Here is an 18,838-nt window from a genome sequence, read left to right as displayed (position 1 = left end):
TTGATTTTTAGTAACAAGCCACACGTCACACATGAGTACCTAGGAAAAGGCAGCATCTTACATACTGCAGTGAGCAGTACAACATCAATACACCCATTGTAAAACTAAACAAGCCAGACTAGTACAGATCAATCCTGCAGTCAATCCTAACAAAAAAACATGTTTTTCGAACACACAGAACACAGAAAACACCTTCGCCTAGTATGGAATATGTAATCACAAACTAACCCCTCCCTCTTTTACAAAACTGTAGTGTGAATTTTAGCCACGGTGGGTAACAGCTCTGACACTCATAGAATTCTGAGCATCAGAGCTGCTACTACCACGGCTGGTGCTAAAAAACACTCCACAATTTTGTAAAAGGGGGGATAAAATAGAAATACATAGACAAAGGTTAAATTGAACCAGTAAGAAGCTGGACTCTGCATACAGGGCACCACAGAAACAGTGACACGTCTCCTAAAGCAATAAATAAATAGAAAATTTTTTTCTACCTTTGTCTTCTTTAGTTTCTGCTTTCCTCATCTTCTTGTAACTCTCTTCCTTTCATCCACTGTCTGCTGTCTCTCTTACCCTATAATGGCATCTTCTCTTCTTCTATGTCCCTTCCAGAAACTGTATGCCTCTCCCTTCCATCTCTCCTTTCACCCCCATTGGTCTGGCATCTCTCTCCTCTCCTTCCCTCTCCCACACCTCTCCTCTGCAATCCCTTTCCCTTTTTTCCCTCTTTTCCTTTTCAATTTATTTTCTGCATCTGTCTAGATTACGTTCTTACTACCCTCTCATCAATGTCCTTTTTTACTGTCTACCTAAAGCTTGCCACCTCTTTCCCTCACCCCTCCAGTGTTTCCCTAACTCAATCCTTTTCTCCCCATCATGTACCCTCCTTTTATTTATCCCCTCCTTCCATCATGTACCCTCTTTCTCCAACTCTTCCATCTAGTACCTTCTCCTCTCTCTGTCCACTTCCATCTAGCATCTGCTCCCCTCTTTCTCTCCTCCCATTTCCTTCCTGCATTTGCTCCCTTATCTCTCCCATCTGCACTTCCATCCAGCATAGGCTTCCCACTACCATCCAATGTCTGCCCTTTATCTCGCCATCCACCCCTCTTTAATCAGCATCTGCCCCCTTTCTTTCCCTCCAATATCCTTCCCCCTTATGTCTCTCCCCTTTCTCTGTACATCAATTCCATTAGCACCACCCTTCCATACCACCCTGCCCCCCTTTATTTCCCTCCACCACTCTTCATTCCAGCAATCCTGCTCCTTTCTCTCCCTTCATGCAGAAAGATCCCACGATGACTTTAGCTGCCGGCTGCCAGTTCACCCCACTCCGATGTACTTGCTCTGGAGCGGACTCAGCAGCCGCATGCTGGAAGGTCCCGCAATGACTCGTCTGCTGGCTCTGCTCCAGAAGAAGTAAGTTACGTCGGAGGGGGTGTACCCGGCAGATGCAGGGAGTTGTGCCAAAGTCCCGCAATGACTGCATCTGCCGGGTCCACCCCCTCCGACGTAACTTACTTCTTCCGGAGCAGGGCCGGCAGAAGAGTCATCGCGGGACCTTCCTGCACCTCAGCACGGCTGCCGACTCTGCTGCAGAGAAGGTAAGTCAGAGGTAACGTTTACCATTTATTTTTTTCATCAAAAGGGGACATCTATTAATTGACTGTGTATCCTTTCTTTCATTTCTTTCTTTCTGCACTCAGGCCCAACAGTTGTCCCTTTTTATTCCCTCCCTCCCTCCTTCCCATGTCCTTAGTGCCTCCGTCCTGTGTCCATAGTGCCCCCAGTGCCTCTGTCCTATGTTCATAGTGCCTCCGTCCTGTGTCCATAGTACTCCCTTCCTGTGTCCATGGTGCCCCCAGTGCCTCCGTCCTGTGTCCATGGTGCCCCCAGTGCCTCCGTGCTGTGTCCATGGTGCCCCCAGTGCCTCCTTCCTGTGTCCATAGTGCCCCCAGTGGAATGTTGTGGAGTTTCTTCTTTGTCTATTAGAATCTTTCTCAGTACTGTTCTAGCTTTTCACATGTTAGTGGAGGGAAAGCGTCTTACGGCTTGTTTCAGCTTTTCACATGCAATCGAGGGACAATCTCTCTCTGATCCTTCCTTGGTCTTCAGATTCATGAAAAGGCGTTTGAAGGTGAAACTATCTCTCTAACTTTCACCTGTAATCTGGGACTTATGGGATTCTTTCCAGGTTAGTGAAGCCCACTTTTCAGCCAATGGTCACAGTTCATCTTCAGTTTTTCACCTGGAAAGTTATTTTTCCCTATCTTGCTCACTTCTGCCATAAGGATCAGTGAGTTACAAGTGTTGGAGGCAGATTTATCCTTCACAGTTTTTCTCTCTGATGTGCTTTTTCTACGCATGCAACCATTTCTATCAAACGGGGTGGAGAAGTTTCATCTCCTTCTCTCCTTTCTGGTCTATAAGTGTGCTTGGCTTTTTACATCACCAGGACAAACACTTCTATGACTTCTCCCAACTCTTTGTCTCCTTTGATTCTAACAAGTTGGGGACATTTTGTTACTCAGAAGCTGGTTCCTCACTGTTTGGTTACCTGTATTTCGTTCTATTTTGCTCAATCTGGTCTTCACCTGGTGAATCAGGTCACAGCCCATAAAGTCTGAGCTAGGGCAGTTTGTGTAGTTTTCCTTCTCTTACGTACTTCTATACAGCTGCCCCTTGATCCTCAGTTCACACATTCACCTCTCATTATTGTCTGGAATTTTTTCTCCAGATGGAATGGGCACTTCGGCCAGTTTGTATGATAATATTTCTTTTCTTGAAGGCCAACTCTCTCACCGTCCCATTCTGGTTAGCTTGGAGGTCACCCATGTGTGAGAATATGCTGCCTGTTTGTCCTGGGATAAAGACAAGTTACTTACTGTAACAGATGTTATCCAGGGACAGCAGGCAGATATTCTCATAACCCACCCACCTCCCCTGGTTTGCTTCTTAGCTAGCTTATCTTAACTGAGGAGACGCGCGCCCTTTGTTGGGCGGGAAAGAACTCGCGCATGACAGTGCAGGCTATTGCGAACTTTCTAAAGTCTTAAAGTGACGATGCACTTTTAAAGTGGTCTGTATCGGGGCTCCGTTGGTGACGTCACCCATGTGTGAGAATATCTGCCTGCTGTCCCTGGATAACATAAGTTACTGTTCTTTACTGTGCCTCTCCCTTCCATCTCTCCCTCCACCCCCCTCCCATTGGTCTGGCACCCATCTTCTTCTCCCAACTTCCCCCCATAGTCTGGCATATCTGTCTTCTTCCCTTCCATCTTTCCTTCCCCAGGTGGTTTTTAGTATCTCTCTCCTTTCCTCCCATCAGATCTGGTATCTGTCTCCCTAAGCCACCATGTGCCTTTTTTTCTTTATCCACTCCTTCCATTCAGTTCCCTTCAGTGTCTGTTCTCTCTCTGCCCCATTTCCCTTCAGCGTCTTCTCCCCATTTCCCTTCAGTGTCTTTCTCCCCTCTCTCTCTCTTCCCCATTTCCCTTCAGCGTCTTCCTTCCTCCCCTCTCTCTCTCTTCCCCATTTCCCTTCAGCGTCTTCCTTCCTCCCCTCTCTCTCTCTTCCCCATTTCCCTTCAGTGTCTTCCTTCCTCCCCTCTCTCTCTCTTTCCCCATTTCCCTTCAGCGTCTTCCTTCCTCCCCTCTCTCTCTCTTTCCCATTTCCCTTCAGCGTCTTCCTTCCTCCCCTCTCTCTCTCTTTCCCATTTCCCTTCAGCGTCTTCCTTCCTCCCCTCTCTCTCTCTTTCCCATTTCCCTTCAGCGTCTTCCTTCCTCCCCTCTCTCTCTCTTTCCCATTTCCCTTCAGCGTCTTCCTTCCTCCCCTCTCTCTCTCTTTCCCATTTCCCTTCAGCGTCTTCCTTCCTCCCCTCTCTCTCTTTCTCTCTTCCCCATTTCCCTTCAGCGTCTGTTCCTGTCCAGCCCCCACCTCTCTCCACCCCCTTCAGCATCCTTCTCGCTGTCCAGCAGCCCCCTCCCTCCCTTTCGCTTGCCACGGTCTGAGCATCTCCCTTCCCCTTAGCTTTGCTGGTGATTTTTTTTATTTTCAATGGAAAAAGTAGCTGGAGCCTTGAAGTTGCGTGCGGTTGCCTGAAAGTTCTCCTCCGAGGCAGCTTCCTGTTTCTGGATGTGTCAGATGAAAACTTTCCGGCAGCTGCACGCAACTTCAAAGCTCCAGCTGCTTGTTCAGAGAGAAAAAAAAAATCACCAGCTAGGGGAAGGGAAGGAGGGAGATGCCCGGATGGTGGTGATCATTGGAAAGGAAGGAGGAAGGGGGCATTCCCCACCTTAACTGCGGAGACAAGACCATTCACCTCTCCACGGGGCGGTGAATAGCCTTGTTCCTGTAGTCGTAGTGACCATTTTATGTCTCCCACCGTTTCGGCGGGTTTCCTGCAGCAAGAGCCACCGTGTCATTCTCTAGCCAGTAGCTCACTTAAGATCGGCTTCCACTGAGATCTACAAAGCTGTGATGTGGTCTTCAGTTCACACATTCACTTTTCATTACTAACTTTAATTTGTTGTTTCGGTGAGCCTAGTAGGTAGAGATTCGCAGATGTAAGGATACCACTGTCCTATTTGTCCTCGGAGAAAGCAAATTTACCTGTAGCAGGTATAAGAACATAAGAACAAAAGAATTGCTGCTGCTGGGTCAGACCAGTGATCCATCATGCCTAGCAGTCCGCTCACGCGGCGGCTCTCTGGTCAAAGACCAGCGCCCTAACTGAGACTAGCCCTACCAGTGCACGTTCTTATTCAGCAGGAACTTGTCTAACTTTGTCTTGAATCCCTGGAGGGTGTTTTCCCCTATGACAGACTCCAGAAGAACCACTCTGGGTGAAGAAGAACTTCCTTACATTTGTACGGAATCTATCCCCTTTCAATTTTAGAGAGTGCCCTCTCGTTCTCCCTACCTTGGAGAGAGTGAACAACCTGTCCTAATCTACTAAGTCTATCCCCTTCAGTACCATGAATGTTTCAATCATGTCCCCTCTCAATCTTCTCTGTTCGAGGGAGAAGAGGCCCAGTTTCTCTAATCTTTCGCTGTACGGCAGCTCCTCCATCCCTTTAACCATCTTAGTCGCTCTTCTCTGGACCCTTTCGAGTAGTGCTGTGTCCTCCTTCATGTACGGCAACCAGTGCTGGATGCAGTACTCCAGGTGAGGGCGCACCATGACCCGGTACAGCGGCATGGTAACCTCCGATCTGTTCGTGATCCCCTTCTTTATCATTCCTAGCATTCTGTTCACCCTTTTCGCCGTCGCCGCACATTGCGCGGCGGCTTCATTCACTTGTCGATCAGAACTCCCAAGTCCCTTTCCTGGGAGGTCTCTCCAAGTACTGCCCTGGACATCCTGTATTCATGCATGAAATTTTTGTAACCGACGTGCATCACTTTACACTTATCCACATTGAATCTCATCTGCCATGTCGATGTCCATTCCTCAAGCCTGATTATGTCACGTTGCAGATCTTCGCAATCCCCCTGCATCTTCACTTCTCTGAATAACTTCATATGGTCCACAAATTTAATCACCTCGCTCGTTGTACCAATTTCCAGGTCGTTTATAAAGATGTTGAAGAGCACCGAGCCCTGCGCCCCCCTCTGGTGATGCTCTGTGAGGACAGCAGACAGGTATCCTTAAACCCCTCCCATCTGCTCTAGGAGTTGATTTCTTTTCTAGATATTTTTTTAGTGAGGGTCCCATGCTCATTGGGCAGGAAGGCATTCTTGAAGCACAGTGAGGCCTCTATGAAGCGCCTTTTGGTCAGAGAGCTCTTGGTAGCATCTCCACCTGGCTTCATTGGGATGACGTCACCTAGATGTAAGAATAGCAATTCTGTTGTCCTTATAGAACACCTGCTACAGGTAAGTAACTTCACTTTATATTATTTTAGCACTGCCCGGTGTATCGGGGAAATGTGGCTACAAGCTGCCAACTTTGGGTCTTTTATTCTTCACAATTAGGTATCCCAAGCAACCTTTTTTGTGAAAGTGGCAGTAATATCTGCTGTATTAGTCAGAAAATGCCTCCTAGCGAGACACAAGTTGTATTATCTGTTCTCTGAGAAGATTTTGTTAAGCCCTCACTTTGGGGATTGCACTTTTTTTTAATTTTTTTTTTAACGGAATCCAATAAACTAGTGTATCAATACAACGCATATATATTTTTATCACAGGACAAGCAGGCAGCCTATTCTCACATATGGGTGACGTCATCGACGGAGCCCGGATGCGGAAGCCTCACAAGCAGACTTGCTTGAAGAAACTAGAAGTTTCGAGTCGACCGCGCATGCGCGAGTGCCTTCCCGCCCAGCATAGGGCGCGTCTCCTCAGTTCTCAGTTTTCCGTGGAGCCGAGAAGTCCGTCTTTGACTCTCTGCGTTTATCTTTTTCACTTCGTGCCTTCTCTACAACGTGGTTTGTGTTATTTTTCTTCAAGTATCGCTGTTCGTACTTTCTTTGTTTTATTTCTAGTTTTAAAAAAAAAATTTATTTCTTCTATTCGGCTGCCGGGGCAGGCCGCTTGGCCATAGCCCAAGGGCTTCCACCTTGCAGCGGCTATTTTTCCTTCTATGTCCCGGCCAGCGACAGGCTTCAAGAAGTGTAGCCAGTGTCAACATGCGATTTCTCTCACGGACCCTCACACCAGGTGCCTCAAGTGCCTTGGGCAACAACATCATCCGAAGTCGTGCGAACGCTGCGCTACTCTTCAACCTCGAGCCCTTAAACATTGTTTACTTTCAGTGGAGAAGCTCTTCCAGATGGATTCATCCACCTTTTCGACTCCGAAGCTGACCTCGGTCTCGCCTTCGACCGAGGGCCCTCCTGCCTCCACTGCTTCGACTTCGAGCCTCATCAGACCTTCTTCGTTTGCAGCGGCTCTTTCCTCTATGACGTCTTCTATATCTTCCCCTGTATCCTCGGGTCAGATAGCTCAGCAGACAGTTCCACTGGTAGTGCTTAAGGTGCCTAAGACTTTCAAGTCGAAGTACATTTCCACTGCCTTGGTGGAACCTCCAGCCAAGGCAGGTGATCCGGTTTCAGATGCAGATCCATCGTTGCCAGCTTCCTTCCAGACCATGTTAGAGCAGCAATTTGTTCAGTTCCTCACCAAAATGGGACCGAAGCTAGCTACTCTAATCCAGCCTGGGCATTCTGCAGACTCCCGCGAGGTCGAGCCTCTTCCTATGCCTCAGTCTGAGTCTACACACTCTATGCAGGGAGCAGAGTCTCTGCGAGTGTCTGGTCTGGCATCTAAGCACGTGAAGCAAGGAGCAGATTCTTTGCCAGTGCCTCGTCAGGAAACCTCACACTCCATACAAGGAGTAGAGTCTTTGGGAGTGCATCGAGGTTCCTCCATCAAGCCTCTGGAGCTTTGATCTACAGCCTCCAGTCCTATCCATTCTTTGGTGGCATCGGCTGTTTCCCTCTCCGGGGCGAAGTCTCCTCAATCTTCGAGATCTGCTTCCAAGCATCGTTCTCACTGACGATCGAGGCATTCATCGAGTCATCCTTCCAGGCATAGTTATTCTTCTAAGGAGTGTCCTTCCTCCACTAAGCCTCGATCTACACCTACTTCTACTAGACCGCCGACTCCTCATACGAGGTCTCCACTTTCACGCCTCGAGGATTCAGCCTCGTTCAAGTCTCCCTATTCTTTTGAGGCCTTTTTTCCAGCCAAAGCTTCATCTTTGACCCAGGCTGCTTCGACGACCTCAAGTCCTTCTCGAGGCAAAGCATTACCGGATCAGCTATCTTTTTCCTCTTTTCTTCGTCAGATGGCTGTGGACTTGGACCTTCAACTGGATGCTGGTTCCAAATACTCTAAGGAGTATCTCAAAGTCATGTATCTTCCTCAACCTCTGGCAGAGTCACTTAAGCTTCCTATTCACAAGCTTTTGTCTCAAACTTTTACCAGATGCCTGGAGACTCCTTATGCAATTCCAGCTGTTCCAGGAAAATTGGACTCCAGATATAAAACTCTCCATTGTAAAGGGTTTGAGAATTTGCAGTTATCTCATCAATCCCTACTTGTGGAGTCTTCTTTAAAAAGATCCCATCCTTCCAAGGTTTATGCTACAGTTCCTCCTGGAAGAGAAGGGAAAACTATGGACAAATTTGGACGTTGCATCTGTCAAAATGCCATGATGTCCTCTAAAGTCCTCAATTATAATTTCCATTTGGTCACCTATTTTGAGTTCCTTATTGCTCTTTTGCCTACATTTCTTACCTATTTAGACACTCAAAAACACTTTGAATTTCAGGAAGTCGTCGCTTCTCTATCACAACTCAGACTACATCTACTTCAGTCGTCTTATGATGCCTTTGAGTTGTCTGCCCGGGCGGCTACTTGCTCTGTAGCAATGCGTCGCCTTGCCTGGCTTTGTACCATTCACATGGACCCTAATCTTCAGGACCGCTTGGCTAATATTCCTTGTGCAGGCAATGACCTCTTCGATTAATCTATTGAGGCAGCCACCAAGAAGTTGTCTGAACATGAAAAATCTTTCATTTCGGGCGGGAAAGCACTCGTGCATGCACGATGTGGAAGTTGCAAACTTTCTAAAAGTTTTCAAGCAAGTCTGCTTGTGAAGTCAAAGCCAACTCCTGCCAAGTCTACACGTCCTCCTCCTATTTACCAGAGACGTTTTGCTCCAAGGATGGCTCCTTACACTCGCCCTCCTCCTAAGAAACAGCAGCCTCAGAAGCAACAAAAATCTCAACCTTCTGCTGCACCTAAGGCTTCACAGCCTTTTTGACTGTTTACAATAGAGCATAACCTTCATCGTTCTGTCTCTGACTTCTCTTCCCCCTATAGGAGGTTGTGTCCATCATTTTTACCACCGATGGATGACAATTACATCCAACCTCTGGGTGCTGTCCATCATCAGGGAAGGATACTCTCTTCATTCCACCAGAGCTTCGTCCAAGAGAGTATCCTTCCAGTCCATCCCAGACTGCACTTCTTCTTCAGGAAGCTCAAGCTCTACTTCGTCTCCATGCCATCGAACCAGTTCCTTTAGAACAGCAGAACAGGGGGTTTTACTCCCGCTACTTCCTTGTTCCGAAGAAGATGGGAGATCTGCGGCCCATTCTGGATCTCAGGGCTCTCAACAAATTTTTGGCCAAAGAAAAATTTTGAATGTTGTCCCTGGCATCCCTTTGTCCCCTTCTCGAGCAGAATGACTGGTTATGCTCTCTGGATCTCAAGGAGGCCTACACTCATATTCCCATTCATCCGGCCTCCCGTCAATATCTCAGATTTTGGGTGGGGAATCTACACTATCAATAGAGTGCTACCCTTTGGCCTGGCTTCCTCCCCCAGAGTGTTCACCAAGTGCCTAATAGTGGTAGCAGCAGCTCTAAGGAACCGTGGTCTTCAGGTATTTCTCGACCTAGACTGGCTCATCAAAGATTCCACATATCAGGGGGTTATTGTAGCGACCCAACGGACTACGTGGTTCCTACAAAGTCTGGGATTTGAAATCAACTTTCCCAAATCCCAACTTCAACCCTCACAGAATCTACAATTCATCGGAGCTGTTCTGGATACTATCCAACTCAGAGCATTCCTTCCACAACAACGTCTGGAAGCTCTCCTTCAACTCTTGTCATACAGTGTCTTCCCGCTCTTCCATCTCAGCGAGACACATGATGGTACTCCTAGGTCACATGGCCTCCACAGTACACGCGACTCCTTTTGCCAGACTTCACCTTAGAATTCCTCACTGGACCCTGGCTTCTCAATGGACGCAGGTTTGCGACCCACTTTCTCAACACATATCAGTTACTCCTTCTTTGAAGCAGTCTCTCCGTTGGTGAATGCTCTCTTCCAATCTCTCCAGAGGCTTCCTTTTTCAAATGCACCCTCATCAGAAGGTCCTCAAGACAGATTCTTCGACCTAAATTGGGGAGCTCATTTCGATGGTCTCCGTACACAAGGCCACTGGACCATTACGGATCGTCAATGTCACATCAATCTGTTGGAACTCAGCGATTTTCAAGGCTCTCAACGCTTTTCAACATCTTCACAACCAGGTAGTCCTCATTTGGACAACCAATTCACCATGTATTATGTCAACAAACAGGGAGGGACGGGATCTGCCTCCCTTTGTCAGGAAGCTCTGAAGGTTTGGGACTGGGCAATCTGCCACAACACCTTCCTCAAAGCCGTCTACATCCAAGGGGCGAAAAATTGCTTGGCGGACAACTTGAGTCATCTTCTGCAACCTCACGAATGGACACTCCATTCCTCGCCTCTTCATCACATTTTTTCACAGTGGAGAACACCTCAGATAGACCTCTTTGCAGCTCTCCACAACTACAAACTGCCTCAGTTCTGCTCCAGGATATACTCTCCTCATCGCCTCGAGGCAGATGCTTTTCTTCTGGATTGGACAGATCTCTTCCTCTATGCATTCCCTCCATTCCCTCTCATTCTCAAGAGACTGGTCAAGTTGAAGAACGATCATGCCACCATGGTTCTGATTGCTCCTCTGTGGCCGAGACAACCTTGGTACTCCCTTCTACTTCAACTAAGCAGCAGGGAGCCATACCTTCTACCAGTTTCTCCTTCTCTGCTTACACAGAGTCAGGGATCTCTGCTTCATCCAACCTGTAGTCTCTACACCTGACAGCTTGGTACCTCTCAACATTACTCCTCTGCAGTTTTCTCAACCTGTCAGAGGCTTCTAGGAAACCTATCACTAGACAATGGTATCACCAAAAATTGATTAGATTTTCTACGTGGTGTTTTTCTCATGATAAGGAGCCCCAACATTCATCCTTATCTTCTGTTTTGGATTACCTTTTGCACTTATCCACTTCTGGCCTCAATTCTACATCGATGCGGGTCCATCTCAGTGCAATTACGACTTTCCATTAGTCTATTGAAGGGAAACCCCTCTCTGCTCATCTGGTGGTTTCTAGATTCATGAAAGGACTTTTCAATGTCAAACCTCCTCTCAAACCGCCTCTTGTGGTTTGGGACCTCAATGTTGTCCTTGCTCAATTGATGAAGCCTCCATTTGAACCAATTGACAAGGCTCATCTGAGGTATCTCATTTGGAAAGTGGTGTTTGTCATTGCCCTCACTTCTGCTCGAAGAGTCAGTGAGTTTCAAGCTTTAGTTGCTGATCCACCTTTCACTGTGTTCCATCATGACAAGGTAGTCCTTCGTACTCATCCTAAATTCCTCCCTAAAGTGGTTTCATAATTTCATTTCAACCAATCCATTGTTCTTCCAGTGTTTTTTCCAAAGCCTCATTCTCATCCTGGAGAATCAGCTCTGGCCTTCTATTTGGAACGTGCTTTGGCCTTCTATTTGGAACGCCCCAAACCACACAGAACTGCTCCTCAACTTTTTGTCTCCTTCGATCCAAACAAGTTGGGACATCCGATCTCTAAGCATACCATCTCCAACTGAATGGCTGCTTCTATCTCATTCTGCTATGCCCAGGCTGGATTACCCCTACACAGTAGAGTCACAGCCCATAAAGTCAGAGCAATGGCAGCTTCAGTGGCTTTCTCAGATCTACACCTATTGAGGAAATTTGCAAGGCTGCTACTTGGTCCTCAGTTCATACTTTCACTTCTCACTATTGTCTGGATGTTTTCTCCAGACGGGATGGCCAGTTTGGCCATACAGTATTACAAAATTTATTCTCCTAATTTGCCAACTCTCCCACCATCCTATTCTGGTTAGCTTGGAGGTCACCCATATGTGAGAATAGGCTGCCTGCTTGTCCTGAGATAAAGCACAGTTACTAACCATAACAGGTGTTATCCAGGGACAGCAGGCAGCTATTCTCGCAACCCACCCACCTCCCCTGGTTGGCTTCTCTGCTAGCTATTTGAACTGAGGAGACGAGCCCTACGCTGGGCGGGAAGGCACTCGCACATGCACAGTGTGGTCGACTCGAAACTTCTAGTTTCTTCAAGCAAGTCTGCAAGGCTTCCGCATCCAGGCATCACCGATGACGACACCCATATGTGAGAATAGCTGCCTGCTGTCCCTGGATAACACCTGTTACGGTAAGTAACTGTGCTTTCTAACCTAACCACCCTCCTCCATGACATTCATAACAAAAACTATCTGACATTCCTCCTCCTTCCACCCCCCATTAACACCTAAAATAGCAGCCCAGCGCTCCTCTCTGGCATTGTTAAGAAAAGTCTAGGGATTTTCCTAGTGTCTAGTAGGGAGCAAGAGTGATTCCAATCGTTATGGTTCAGTTGTACTTGGGATTCAAAATGGTGCCTCTGATCCCTATTTGTATGTATAACCATTCATGAAATATTCCATGGCTGTGCATGTGCGGCATCTTAGAGAGAACAGTGTTTGTTGCATTCTGTTTATTATTTGTCATGGCAGAAACAGGATAAGTGTACATATAATCAGTTTCCAATGTTCATATGTTTGTACAACACTGATTACTATATGTGATATACTAACAAAATTGTCATTGTTTACTGTGGGAGCTGGCATTTGAGAGAGCACTTGTAAGTACTAGAACACATTTTTTGAAGTTATATTTCATTGAAGTTATAGTTAAGGAAAAATATTACCAAAGTAATTTTATAGTATGAGGTTAAAAAAAAGAGAATCATATGTTAATTACTTGCATGATGGAGACATTAGAAGTTCTTAGACTGGCTAGAACAATCTTGTGTTGAATTAATTCATGCTTTATTTAACTTACACATTTCTGGTAAAACCTGGTACTTATTCCAAGTCCCTGTCTGCTGTTGTTTTTGCTTTAAAATGTTAATGCAAAAATCCATTTGGAAGCTGTTTTTTTAAATAATGTTAAAGTATATAAATAAGTTAAATAATGGTAAAAATAGCTTCATTCTACAATAAAAAGAAAACAAAATATAAATTATTGAATTGCCTCACTCTATTTACAATTTTACTCCTCCTTTTACAAAGCTATGGTAGTGGCTGCTACACAGCAAATGCTCCAACCAACGCCCATTAAATCCCTCTGGGCGTCGGAGCGATTACTACAGCAGCAGCCACTACCACAGCTTTATAAAAGGAGCCCTTAAATATTACTGTTTAGATATATTGCACAGCTTGACTCTTATAAAACTTTGAGCATTTGAATGGATGTTCATACAATAAGCATTAACTCCAATAACTGTATTTGTTGGGATAAAACCTTGTCTATAATGAGAGCAAGTAGAAACTATAATAAGCACTGTATCAAAATAAGGAATGACAGTACAAATGTAAATACAGTACTTGTAAAATTATGAAGTGAAAGAGTTAGAATAATTTTTATAGTATACATCATACACATCCAGAAAACTTTGAATTTGTCTTAAACATTAAATTTTTTTCATCAGTTAGTTTTTTTATGTATTATTCCATTGACCTGGTCTATTAACCCATAATAGTGTTCCAATGTTAACTTCTCAACAGCAGCTTATTTGGAAGTTTGAAAAAGTCTCATGTTAAAATTAATAAAAATAAATTACATACAAGTCCAGAGACTGGAAACCTGTATACAATAGAGAATATGGAGTATTTCATGTTTAATTTCTGTCCTTCTAACTGACTGCTTTTCTAACAATCTCAGGACTGAATGTCTACTAATATATACTAATCTCAGAAAAATGTCTTAGCCTTTGGATCTTCAATTTAAAAAAAAAAAATATATTTAGAACGTCCTGGTAAAATTGGCCACAAATAATTTTGATGGTCTTTAAATTCGATGATTTATTGTTATTTCCTGAACCTGGAACACATCAGAATTCACCGTGTCCAGTTATGTGGAAACATTTTTATTTGTCATTTCAGTCTATTGGTCTGATCATCATCTGAACTGATTTAAGTGAATAGGATCCTCCTCGATACTCTGCCCAATAAATTCCATCTTGATGCTTGCTCCGGTAGTGACCCCCTCTGTACCACACTCCATTAAGGTTGGAATGTGCACAAGCATTGTACCACCAGCCTCCTTTATGAAAATGAGCACAATTTCCTGAAAAGAAATAAATTTGAGAGACTTGATCATACATTAATATCTGTATATTTTTGTAGCAATAAATTTTTAAATTTTTATTAGTTTTTCATCATTGTATCCTTACAATCCAGAATAGCAGCAGAAAAAAACAAGATATATAAAATAACTAGCTCTTTAAGCCCGTTACATTAACGGGCGCTAGAGATGCTTCCTCCCTTTCCCCTTCCCCTTGCATTTCCCTTTGCACGGTCTCCCTCGTGATCCAGACGGGTTGGAGGGGGCTGCCGGCCGGGGCCGGCAGAGAGGAGCTAGGTGGATGGAGGAGTAGCAGCAGTCGCTGCCGATCGCAGCCTCCGTCCTACCTGGATTTGATTTTTTTTCTGCATCGGGAAGGTGGAGAGCGGCCTGCGAGGTTCGCTACAGCGGCTGGCGAACCTCAGCAGGCTGCTTTGAAGAGCAGCGGCAGTGGGAGGGAGGAGTCTCTGGAACACGCGCCTCCAGCTAGCGCAGGCGCCGTGAGTTGTGACACAGAAGCACACCTCACGCCACCAGGAATCACGATCTTTGAAAAGCGCATGCGCGCTTAGCCTATTATTATGGATAAGAAAAAGAAAAGACCCTCTCCCACCCTGATTCCCCCCAAACCCACCTCCCAAGAGGCAGAAGTGCAAATTATAAAAAGAAAAATAGGCAAGTTACCACAGAGACCTTATAAAAGTAAATTCTATGAACAATTATTTATCCCAGGACAATCAGGCAGCATATTCTTGACTGATGGGTGACGGCACCGACGGAGCCCCGGTATGGACAATTTTAGAGTGATTGCACTCTAAGAACTTGGAAAGTTCTAGCAGGCCACACCGCGCACGCGCGAGTGCCTTCCCGCCCGACAGAGGCGCGCGGTCTCCAGTTTCTTAGTTTCCGCGGAGCTAAGAAGATGCACTTTCAATGGCTGTTGAAAATTGTTTCTCTAACGCCTTCCCGCTCGCGTAAACTTTTTCGGTATTTTTTCCCTTCTTTACTTATTTTCTTTAAAAAAAAAAACAAAAAACAGAGAAGAATTTTCTTTTCTTTTTTTCTCATTTTTTCGGGTTCGCCCCAGCGGGGCCTGCTGCCACCATCGAGGCCTCGGCCTTCGATTTGGCAGAAGCCATTTTTACGTTCATGCCCCCCCAACCCGGTTTTAAGAAGTGCCAGCGGTGCGCGAGGCCCATTTCTCTCACCGACCCGCACAACTGGTGCTTACAGTGCCTCGGTCCTGACCATCAGGCGCCCACCTGCACCCGCTGTGCCACTCTGAAAAAGAGAACTCTTAAAAACCGCCAAATTCAACAGCGGTTATTGTTTGGTACCGAGATGTCGGATTCGGCGGTACCGACTCCGACTTCGGCACCGATGCAGTCGACACTTACTTCATCGATACCGCGCGATACCGCGCCGGCGTCGCATTCCTCAGGTAAGCCGGCTAAGAAGCCTTCCCCGCTGGAGCACCCTCCGGTCTCAGTGGCAGCGAGCCCAATCCTGCCGACCTCGAGGCGCCCACGGAAGCGCTCCGCTCCGATTGAGGTTAGCCCTTCGACCTCGGGTTCCTCTTCGGAGTGTAGAGCGGCACCAAAGGTACCGCAGAAGAAAAAAGCGGTACCGGTGCCTTCACTGGATGAGCGAATTGCCGCCGTCCTGCAAGTTCAGCTTAAAGAGCAATTGCAGCAGCTCCTGCCTGCTCTTCTGACACCGAGCCTTCCAGTCCCGGTCCGGTCTGAGCTACCGGTACCGGCAGTGGAAAAGCCTCTTTTATCGGCATCCACTTTGTCGGTACCGGTACAAACAGCTTCCTCGGTATCCATCCAGTTTTAGCTCCGGAACCGAGGTCTTTACACCAGGCGGTGCAAACTTCGGCACGGCACGCCCAATGACATCTCCCGGTACCGTTTCACAGAGGTCTGGTAAGTCGACTCATAAAACTCGACACCTAGAACCCTCCACACCGGAGTCTCGGGACCGTAGTTTTCAGGTGAGGGACCCTGATCTGTGGGGTGATTCAGAGGAGCCGCTTCTCTCTGAGGGAGAGTGTTCGTCAGGGGACGAGGACCCTTCTGTATTAGATCCGTCCTCTAAGCCTGATGCATCTTCTTTTACCTCTTTTCTCAAAGAAATGTGCGACTCTCTCTCTATTCCCTTGGAGGCTGAATCCAAAAAATCCAAGGCATTTCTCGATGCACTGGACTTTGACCAGCCTCCAAGGGAATTCTTGAAATTGCCTCTCCATGATATTTTGCGAGAGACTTTCTATAAAAATCTAGAGACACCTTTGACCATTCCAGGAGCTCCTCATAAACTGGACTCCTTGTATAAGGTCATACCTATTCCTGGCTTTGACAAACCGCAACTCCCCCATGAGTCTTTACTAGTGGAATCTACTTTAAAGAAATCCACGGGGGCTAGTGTGTACGCCTCTGTCCCTCCTGGCAGAGAAGGTAAGGCCATGGATAAGTTTGGCAAGCGGTTATATCAGAATGCGATGCTAGCTAATAGATCTGGGAACTATGCTTTTCATTTTTCCTTCTACCTTAAGCATCTCATTCAGAATTTGTCATCTTTTGAAAAATATCTCCCTGACAGTAAAAGATCTGCTTTTCGCCAAACTTCTTCATTTCTCTTACAACTCCATAAGTTCATGGTCAGATCGATCTATGACACCTTTGAGCTGACCTCTCGGGCCACGGCTATGTCAGTGGCCATGCGTCGCCTGGCCTGGCTCAGAGTTTCAGAACTTGATGTCAATCATCAGGATCGACTGGCTAATGCACCTTGCCTGGGGTTGAGCTGTTTGGAGAATCCATGGATTCCACTACCCAAAAGCTCTCAGCTCATGAGACCAGGTGGGATACTCTTCTCAAAACAAAAAAGAAGACCCCACCTACCAGGCCTTTTTGCCAGCAGTCGGCCTACCAGCGTAGATTTGTGGCTCGTCCTTTACCACAGGCCCCGCAACAACCCAGGCGTCAAAGGCAACAACAGAGACAAGCTTCTAGACCAGCACAGCAACAACAACAAGTGAAGCCTCCCCCTTCACAAAAATCCACTCAACCCTTTTGACTTGGTTCTCCAGGACATAGCCAGTCTCCCTCCTGCTGCCCACCATCCGCAGCCCATAGGAGGACGCCTTACTCTTTTCATAAGCCGTTGGGAAACCATCACCTCGGATCAGTGGGTCCTCAACATCATCCGCCACGGCTACTCTCTCAACTTTCAGACACTTCCTGCCCAAAGTCTACCAAGAGAGTCTGCTTCGAACACTCCTCAGGTTTCACTCCTTCTTCAGGAGGTTCAATCCCTCCTCCTTCTGAACGCCATAGAGGAAGTTCCTCTAGATCAAAAGGGGCAGGGATTCTACTCCCGTTATTTCCTAGTCCCCAAAAAAACAGATCTCAGACCCATCCTAGATCTTCGCGATCTCAACAAATGCTTAGTCAAAGAGAAATTCAGAATGCTCTCTTTAGCCACTCTTTACCCTCTTCTCAATCAAGGCGACTGGCTATGTTCCCTCGATCTCAAAGAAGCATACACTCACATACCGATCAATCTGACCTCCAGACAGTACCTACGCTTCATGATCAATCGTTGTCATTACCAGTACAAGGTACTACCCTTCGGTCTTGCCTCCTCTCCAAGAGTGTTCACCAAATGTCTGATTGTGGTGGCTGCTTTTCTGCGTTCCCACCACCTTCAGGTGTTTCCTTACCTGGACGATTGGTTGATAAAGGCCAATTCATCTCAAACAGTACTTCAGGCCACCAACCAGACCATCCTATTTCTACGTTTGCTGGGGTTCGAGATCAATCTACCCAAATCTCATATCATCCCCACACAGAGACTTCAATTCATTGGAGCAGTCTTGGACACAGTCCTCATGAGAGCGTTCCTGCCGTCCAACCGTCTTCAAACGCTTCAATCTCTATGTCAGCAGGTGCTTCCACAACGTTCCATCTCTGCCAAACAAATGATGATACTCTTGGGTCACATGGCCTCCACAGTTCATGTCACACCACTTGCACGTCTTCACCTGCGCACTCCTCAATGGACCCTAGCTACCCAGTGGTCCCAAGCGATGGATCCTTGCTCACGTCACATATCTGTCACATCATCTCTTCGTCAGTCTCTACAATGGTGGTTGATATCCTCAAATCTCTCCAGAGGTCTTCTGTTCCATCTACCTCCTCATCAACTTGTCATCACCACCGACGCCTCCCCTTATGCCTGGGGGGCTCATTTGAACGAGTTCCAAACTCAAGGACTTTGGACAGCTCAGGAAATGAAGCATCACATCAATTTCCTGGAACTCAGAGCAATGTTTTATGCCCTCAAGGCCTTCCAACATCTTCTCTTTCCTCAAGTCCTCCTGCTGTGCACAGACAATCAAGTTGCGATGTACTACATCAACAAGCAGGGTGGGACAGGCTCTCGCCTCTTGTGCCAGGAAGCCCAGAAGATTTGGGCTTGGGCCACAGATCACCATCTATTCCTGAAAGCTATCTACATTCAGGGAGAACAGAATTCCTTGGCGGACAAGCTCAGCAGAATTCTCCAGCCTCATGAGTGGACATTCGATCCTTTAACTCTGCAGTCCATCTTCGCTCAGTGGGGCACTCCTCAGATAGACCTCTTTGCAGCTCCTCACAATCACCAGCTGCCCCTATTCTGCTCCAGACTCTACTCTCCTCACCGTCTGGCAGCGGATGCATTTCTCCTCGATTGGTCCAATCTGTTCCTATACGCTTTCCCTCCTCTACCTCTCATGTTAAGAACCTTGTTCAAGCTCAAGAGGGAACGAGCCACCATGATTCTGATTGCTCCACG

The 18,838-nt window shown here is 46.7% G+C and overlaps 2 protein-coding genes across 8 annotated transcripts in view; one reads left to right on the top strand and one right to left on the bottom strand.

Annotated features, from left to right (window-relative positions):
- The window catches only part of RALGPS2 (Ral GEF with PH domain and SH3 binding motif 2), a 595,760-nt gene that overhangs the window by 192,361 nt on the left and 384,561 nt on the right, over positions 1-18,838 (top strand). The window lies entirely within an intron of this gene.
- Positions 12,360-18,838, bottom strand: part of ANGPTL1 (angiopoietin like 1) — a 96,375-nt gene continuing 89,896 nt past the window's right edge. Inside the window, exon 5 of the mRNA XM_033915480.1 lies at positions 12,360-13,999. Within this exon, the coding sequence (XP_033771371.1) occupies positions 13,812-13,999 (188 nt within the window). The 3' untranslated portion in view covers positions 12,360-13,811. The remainder of the gene's footprint in view (positions 14,000-18,838) is intronic.

This window comes from Geotrypetes seraphini, chromosome 12, assembly GCF_902459505.1.
Source record: "Geotrypetes seraphini chromosome 12, aGeoSer1.1, whole genome shotgun sequence".
Classification (NCBI taxonomy): domain Eukaryota; kingdom Metazoa; phylum Chordata; class Amphibia; order Gymnophiona; family Dermophiidae; genus Geotrypetes; species Geotrypetes seraphini.
The sequence above is the reverse complement of the archived record's forward strand: the minus strand, read 5'-3'. Positions and strand labels throughout refer to the sequence as shown.